The sequence below is a fragment of the Bombus huntii genome, chromosome 11 (genome assembly GCF_024542735.1).
Source record: "Bombus huntii isolate Logan2020A chromosome 11, iyBomHunt1.1, whole genome shotgun sequence".
Classification (NCBI taxonomy): Eukaryota; Metazoa; Arthropoda; class Insecta; order Hymenoptera; family Apidae; genus Bombus; species Bombus huntii.
Genome location: NC_066248.1, coordinates 12,671,480 through 12,680,489, shown reverse-complemented (window position 1 = coordinate 12,680,489; position 9,010 = coordinate 12,671,480). Strand labels below are relative to the sequence as shown.

The 9,010-nt window shown below is 40.6% G+C and overlaps 1 protein-coding gene across 1 annotated transcript; it reads left to right on the top strand.

The window, feature by feature from the left end:
- The first annotated feature begins 4,581 nt into the window (after nt 1-4,581).
- On the top strand, nt 4,582-8,601 carry LOC126871317 (basic proline-rich protein). Its single transcript, XM_050629953.1, has 5 exons — nt 4,582-4,697; nt 4,789-5,019; nt 5,147-5,308; nt 5,413-5,568; nt 5,694-8,601. The coding sequence occupies exons 1-5, from the start codon at nt 4,582-4,584 to the stop codon at nt 8,233-8,235; spliced, it is 3,207 nt and encodes a 1,068-aa protein (XP_050485910.1). The 3' UTR covers nt 8,236-8,601.
- The last annotated feature ends 409 nt before the right edge of the window (nt 8,602-9,010 follow it).

Below are 9,010 nucleotides of genomic sequence, written 5' to 3'. Positions count from 1 at the left end.
TCGCAATTTCTGTTCCTTTTTTGTATATCGTCCGAGACGAGATCCAGCGGCCAAGTTATAACTTTGTTTACGTAATAGTTATAACACTTTTCCCTGCGATCTTCAACCTTTTCTCAAAAAGGATTCACAGGTAGCTCTCTGTTCGGCAATTCGTGACTCGTGGAGCATAACATACTCCGATTCCTTCGATTGCGTCAGTGAACGTTAGTTAGAACAACGATATCGTCTATGGTGAACGAGGCAACACTTATAGAGACGACACGCTATGCTTATTTATTAAATGTTTTGTGAATTTATCCATGAGTTAAATTTATAAACAAACGAAGATAATGTACATTAATAAGATTTATTAAGGATATCTAATATTTATTCTAAATGAAGACTAGGAAGGAAAGACAAGATAAACTAACTTCTTCCATTTTTTACACAGGTGCAGGTTTTAAATATTCACTATGTTTTTTTCATATAATCAATCCCATGTTACGAAAATTGTCCTTTTATTTATTATATATTTAAGAGTATATTTATCCATCTTTTTAATAACTTTAGATATATTATTCGTTATTAAGATATTGTTACAATATAAAAATGTCGTTTGTTAATAATCATACCTTTATTTACTACAAAACCAACTATATAACTGATATAACAATTTTTTAAGGCTTTTATATTAAAATATTTCCTTTTTTTAAGATACAGTAACACTAAAATAAGAAAAATTGACAAGAATGTACTTATCGTGTTTTCTCCTGTAATTATCAAATGAAACACTGCACCAAAAAGTTTTGTACACACTATATACTACATACAAAGGATGAAAAGTCATGAATTTCCAAAGAAAACATTCGGTTATAAAAACGTCCATTTGTATTGAAGAAACGTTACATTGTCTCAAGAGTTGAAAGGAAATGTTCTTACTCATTTTCCTCGACAGGATCGTATGATAAAAACGCTTGTCGCTGAATGTCATTTGCATCCTCGTATAAACGCTATCGCAGAGAGCAGTAGAACACCGGCGATTTTTTTCTCGTCCCAATAGAACAAAGCCGATCTTTGTTATGGTAATTAGTAAAAGTACGCGAACATTTCGTCGTGTCATCGTCCTCCAATTTTTTTCGCTGCATTCCTCCTTGATTTTGCGATGGTTGCATGCATTGTTACATGGGTGGGGAGATACGAGCGAACTGTGGCGTACCGTACTTTCTCCGGAGACGTACTTCTTTTCGCGCATCGTGACGCGTGACAGTGGCCTGCCCTGTTTAATTCATCGGCACGAGCCACGAGAGAAATTCGTCACGTAGTAGCCTAAAGTGGTAGTTTGTGCGATCACGAAGACAATGAGGGTGATTACGAATCTACTTTATTCTTTCGTTACTCCTTTGACTTTGGAAAGGCTGCTGGATTGTTCAAATTTTTCCGAGAACGTTGAAACCTATTAGACTGTAAGATTAAGGCATATGCCCCATTTTTGAAGTTATGCTTCATTTATATTAGCTATTTCGTGGAAGGATCAAGAAGGAATTTTTTAAATCTAAATAAGTATCAATAATAATAATAATAATAGAGAAATCTGAATAAAAAGAAAGTTTGTGTGGTAGATGTTGAATATGGGATTAATAGGTGAATATCTTTGAGAATAAAGTTATAAATGATAGAATGCACCTACGACTAAAAGTGGAGCATTCTTTAAATAAAAATATAATTTTATGAAATGTATGCGCGTATGGGATCGAAGGAAGAGATTACAGATATCGCTCGGTCAGAAATGTCCTATTAATCTTTACCGTAAACCTGGCCGTAAATTAAAACTGTCTAAAGCAGTAATTGGCAACCTTCTGTTTTCATAATGTTGGCAATTTATGTATACTCATTTATTTGTCAAATAAGGTACTTAGGTAATGTGCATCGACATCTTCTAATTGTACAGTGACACGGACCGATAATAACAAGACTTGATGTAATTGCTATTAATTTTCTTCAACGTAAGACGATACTTCAACACTCATTAAAATAACCGCTTTGCTAACTTAAACCTCCTACTGTTTAATGTTTTTACTTTCAATAAAAAAAATTGTATAGCTTCTAAATGATTAAGTTGTTACATACCTAAACAATTCAGATATTACGAATCATTACTTCCATTATCTATTTCTTTAATGGCAGGATAATTAAAACGCGATAAGGTATCACGCGAAATTAAATCGAAAACCATCCACGAGCATCCGTCACGCATTAATTAAACTCAATTTATACCTGTTCCGCTTATAACTCCACTTAGTCTTCTTTTCTGCTCTCGTGAAAATGATTTCCCTTCTACCCGGTTGCCATTTTCGTTGTTCGCCGCGCGAGTTACGACAAACCACGATGTTTCTTTCTTCGTTTAATAAGTACTCGCATTAGCAGTGCACGAAGCAGAATAATTAGAAAGCCATATTCTCGAAGACGCGTTGCTCAGACTTTATTAGTACAGGTAAAGATGCAACCCGCGCCTTCGCTATTATGCAAGATGTCATTTTTGCTCGTATCATAGTTGATCTAGCCGTTTGTCTATTGAACGGAACTCGTCTGTCCGATTCAAATCAACCGAAGATAAATCATCCGGTTATAATGCGATAAATGGGTGTTCGATCGTAAAAAATTCAAAGCGAAATTATGTTTCTGATATTTTATGTTGCCTCTTGAATGATATCATAGATATTATTACTCAACGTTTACCATTCATGAATAATTATGAATCTTCTTAAAAATGCAAATATGTATTAAATATCTAAAAGATTTGAAGGGTACCATTGAACTACAATCACTCGCGAAAGAACTTGAGCCCTTATGTAGTCGTGTTTCAATTCATATGCTATTGGAATTTCAAAAATATTTCAATGACATACATAGTGTATTCATACAAATTTCCTATAAAGTTTCTATAAAGTGTTCTATATATTTGTAAAAGTTTTAATGTAATATTTTCATGAGCCATCATAGTTTCGAATCTTCTTTCGAGAATCTTTTGTCGGTGTGAACGGTGAACCAAGTAACCAAATGCAGCTGTAGGCAGTTCTAGCTATTACGACACAATTTTGCACCTGAAGCCGCGCGAACTGCTGACCCATAGGAAACTGTTGTCATATTGGTTTCTCATTAGAACCGAAGACGTTCTAGACGTACAGTTTGCAACTTTCCCTAGGTGCAAATAAAACGTTGATGGGGCTACTAAGATGTGGCTAATTGTTTGCACTATTCATCCTTGCACCTGAATATCTTTTAAAGCTTTGCTAGTATTAATCATAGAATTTCTCGCTAGCCCGACATAATTACTTCTACGCTATGGAGGTTGCATAATGTAAATTAATGGAACGTTATAAATCAGAAAGTTAGAACGGTACTATTTTAATAAATAATAATAATGAAACATCATTCATTATGTTCTTTAAGTTAAACCTCTTGACACAAGCGGCTCGATATACATTAAATATTTCACCAGATGCTACCTATATTATCTTCTTTTCTACAGAAACAATGTTGTATAAGAAATTTCTCAAGTCACGAATATCCCCAGAGGTTAAGGAGGCTTGATTTCGCAACCTCACCGACAAGGATTGATCGTACTAAAAGTACAGAAATTGTACTAAAAATAAAATATAATTTTCGTTCCCAAAGTACTGCAGAGGAAAGTTTGTCTATGCAAAATGTCGCGAACAAAAATTATAACCGATTTTCTAATTACTTAAAAATAATCATGAATGGCAAACGTGTTTCTTTACATAAATTATAGTACTTCTAAGAATTACGAAGGATATTGTTGAAATCCTTGTTGAAGTCAAGGACTAGTTCATTAGCAGTATCCGAGAAGAGTGAAACGAAAGCGTGAGACCTCAAAATTTCTCAAGAAACGGTAACCTTGCGATCTGTATCGGTTGTTCCGCAAATCTAGCCGTGACACCACTTATACATCAGTAGCCTTTCACATACTGACGAAAGAGATTCTCTCCCCATAGCCCGCGCGATCCTCCTATATAAATTATACGCCTAAAGGTCACTGGACGTTTCTTCGAGCCAGAACCATCATTCGTAGCGGCGCTCACGATGTCGTAAACGGATAAGACGGTTTTAAATTTCTGGGCAACGAAGCTTCCATCAGCTTTCTCTGATTTATGACGCTTATTCAATCAACGAAAGATAATTACGTCGGATGGTAGCATTATTATGATCCGATCGAATTAATTCGAAACATTCAATAGTTTATTGCAAAGATACATACATACAAAATATGACAATAAACACTTTTCAACGATGTAAAATCACGCGGTCAAATGGACATACTCCTCGCGTAGGATATTGACTGTATTAAAAACAGCTAATAAATAACGTACGCTATTTTAAGTATGAAACTAATTAACGAGAGAAGGAAGATAAGAATCGCGACGTGAATTAGAATAGTGAAGTTAAATGCGCACATGTGAAGTTAATCATATGATGGTTGGTTAAACTCAGGAACAGAAAATATTAGGGTTAGAAAGCATCTTCAGCCTGGATAGGACATTGATCAAAAATTCCAAATGACAGGTTTTGAAGATTAAGTACATAATGATCAATGACATGCTGAATGCTGTATCTCGCACGAACGAACCTTTCACGATCACTAGTGTATCACACAAGATGTATCGTAGTCGAGACAGGTTATGTAAGTTCTTGGTTAAGGCGTGAGATAATCCCACGAAGACAATCTTCGATATATCATGGCCAATTGCGTGGCGATCCATGATCTAATACATATATTTCGAATTCATTCAGGTTAATAATTGAGATCATTATTGTACATTTATGTGTGAGATGTTTGATTTATATGAAAGATAATAATGACATGTATTTTCTGATTCAGCGAATCTTGTGGATTGCCACAATAGTGGCAGTGCTCTCCACATACCATGCGCAAGCATCGAGTGAGAAGAGCAAAAGGGCGATAGCAAGCAATGGAGGCTATATCTATGAGCCACCAAATGAAATATTCACGCTACCCCCGAGGTAAGAATTGATTGCAAAATTTTGTGTAAAACATTGTACGATCATTTACATAATTACTCGAACAAATGTACACACAAGTAGCTTTAACATTTTGGCTACAGTAGTCAGTTATACAAATTTTCAACAGACCAACGTCGAGACCACCGACAGCAGTGACTCATGGATATCCAACATCGCATGCATCATCAAGCACACTGCGTCCTGTAACAACGGCACCATATACCTATCCAACACCACAAAAATTCACAACGTCACGCACACCATCTTATCCTTATCCAACTCCATCACAGTAAGAATTGATCGAAAATTCATCTTAGAATATGATGCGATTATTCTAGATGTAGCTTTGATATAAATTTAAATCATAATGTATATACCACAATTATCTCACAGACCAACAAAAAGTCCACCATCAAAGACTACAGGATATTATTACGAAACACCTAGTAGGCCATATACGCCACCTCAGACAACATCATATGTTCCACCAAGGACTGATCGTCCTGCAACAACACCAGGACTTTCACCTCGGCCCACTTCACCACCACAGTAAGCATTTGTAGAAACTTGAATTTAGAAAATTGTAAAGAACTTGATATTATTAGACTGATGAAACTATAATTTGTAGGACAACTTGTAATAAAATCATCATTTACGAATACACTTTCTTACAGAAGGCCAACGATAAGAACATCTCCAGGGTATAATTATCCAACACCTGAAAATCCATTTACGCTGCCGCCTCAACGACCGTCTCCACGCCCTCAACCACCCAGAACCCCAGCACCACCTCCACCTTTCCCACCACAAACACCAAGACCTCCATCTCCTCCGCAGCCACCACGACCTCCAACTCCACCACCATATGTACCTCCATCTCCTCCACAACCACCAAGACCTCCAACGCCACCACCATATATACCTCCATCTCCTCCACAACCACCGAGACCTCCAACGCCACCACCATATGTACCTCCATCTCCTCCACAACCACCAAGACCTCCAACGCCACCACCATATGTACCACCATCTCCTCCGCAACCACCGCGACCACCGACGCCACCACCGTATGTGCCACCATCTCCACCACAAACACCAAGAACACCACCAACTGGTTACACTTATAAAACACCATCACACCCATTTACATATTCACCTCCTACACCATCACGGCCTTCAACACAACCACCAAGAACACCACCGCCTGGACCACCATCAACTGGTTACACTTATCAAACACCATCACACCCATTTACACATCCACCGCCAAGACCTTCAACACAACCACCAAGAACACCACCACCTAGACCACCGACACCTTATTTGCCTCCAACACCACAACCTCCAAAAACACCAGCACCACCACCACCTTTTCCTCCGCAACCACCACAAACGCCAAGACCTCCATTACCTCCGCAGCCTCCTCAACCTCCAAGGCCACCTTCTCCACCACGACCACCCGTGACACCACCACCTAAACCACCAACACCGTATTTACCTCCTTCGCCGCCACAACCACCAAAGACCCCACCACCTTTCCCAACGCAACCACCACAAACACCAAGACCACCTTCACCCCCACGGCCGCCTCAAACTCCAAGACCACCTGCTACATCTGCACCGGGCTATCTGCCTCCCGTACCACCTACGCCTCCACCAAGACCACCGCTTCCGCCACAGCCACCAAGGCCTCCAACTCCACCACCATATGTACCGCCATCTCCTCCACAGCCACCAAGGCCTCCAACTCCACCACCATATGTACCGCCATCTCCTCCACAGCCACCAAGGCCTCCAACTCCACCACCATATGTACCGCCATCTCCTCCACAACCACCAAGGCCTCCAACTCCACCACCTAGGCCCCCAACTCCACCACCTAGGCCCCCAACCCCACAACCATATTTACCCCCATCTCCTCCACAGCCACCAAGACCTCCAACTCCACCACCATATGTACCTCCATCTCCTCCACAACCACCAAGACCACCAACTCCACCACCATATATACCTCCATCTCCTCCACAACCACCAAGACCACCAACTCCACCACCATATGTACCTCCAACTCCGCCACCTAGGCCTCCAACCCCACAACCATATTTACCCCCATCTCCTCCACAGCCGCCAAAACCTCCAACTCCACCACCATATGTACCTCCATCTCCTCCACAACCACCAAGACCACCAACTCCACCACCATATGTACCTCCATCTCCTCCACAACCACCAAGACCACCAACTCCACCACCATATGTACCTCCAACTCCGCCACCTAGGCCTCCAACCCCACAACCATATTTACCCCCATCTCCTCCACAGCCGCCAAAACCTCCAACTCCACCACCATATGTACCTCCATCTCCACCACAGCCACCAAGACCTCCGACTCCACCACCATATGTACCTCCATCCCCTCCACAACCACCAAGACCACCAACTCCACCACCATATGTACCTCCAACTCCACCACCCAAGCCTCCAACCCCACAACCATATTTACCCCCATCTCCACCACAGCCACCAAGACCTCCGACTCCACCACCATATGTACCTCCATCCCCTCCACAACCACCAAGACCACCAACTCCACCACCATATGTACCTCCAACTCCGCCACCTAGGCCTCCAACCCCACAACCATATTTACCCCCATCTCCTCCACAGCCGCCAAAACCTCCAACTCCACCACCATATATACCTCCATCTCCTCCACAACCACCAAGGCCACCAACTCCCCCACAACCGCCAAGACCTCCAACTCCTCCACAACCACCAAAGCCTCCAACTCCACCGCCTTACCCTAAACCATCAACGCATGGCGGCTCGTACTTACCTCCAGACGATCAGACTACTTCAAGGACTACTCCAAGATATACCACTGCCCACACAACACCAAGTCCATTCCCACCAACACATAGAACTCCATTTACTACCTTGTCCACATCTAGTACACCTTATCATCCAACAGTACCAAGTACGCGACCTCCGCCATACCTCCCACCCTCTTCTCCCACTACGCCACGTGTTACGGTAACTCCGCCACCTCCACCAACTCCAATTTACACTCTCGTACCAACATCGACTATCTACACTGCCCCACCAACTGGTAGACCAGCTCCACCACCAACTTTACCACCAACCACGAAGAGGCCTATTGGTTATTTCTACGATGTACCAGAGAATCCACTGGAATTACCACCCTTCGTTCGATGAAGACGGGCAATGTTTTTGCCCTCTTTTTTGTAATTTTTAAATGTATAGTATACAAAGCTATTTATGGATCACCATAGGAAATGATAAGCAATCTGTAATCGAAAAATGGGTGAAAACGATATGACAGGTTTGCTGTATATATTATATCCAGTAGCTTGTACTGTATACGTTTAACTAGAATGGTAATTATTGTAAGTGTAACGAATGCTTCGAACAAAGTCGTAAAGTAGTTTACAATGAAATGATTGGAATAATAATAATTGATTTAAAAAGCTGATGATGCTGTGTTACATTTGTGTAAGAAAAATACAGTGAATATAAGATAAAATGGATGCACATAACTTTGTACATCTGACACACGCATATTACAAAAGAAATAAAAAATTTATATAAAAAATAGCTGTCGTTTCGTGTTTCATTTCACAAAATTAAAATATATAGAAGATAGAAACCAGTCGTGACATATGATAAATACTTCTGTCATATTACTTGATCGTTTCGATGTAACATTTTCGGAAGATCGAAAGTGAGGTACACCTGATTTGCCAGAGGGTCTTGAGAATCACCTTTTCGCCTACGACATCCTCTTCTCTCATGAATATTAACTCATGATTATGAAATGCATTCGAGAATTCAGAATAACGCGACTGGCTTGAACAAACACTATAAATCGAAAATAGTTTGCTGTTGCAATCAATCGAGAGTTATTTTACATCACAACAAGGAACGGTAATTACAGTGACTTTCCTTCCGCGTGAACCATGACGGAATGACG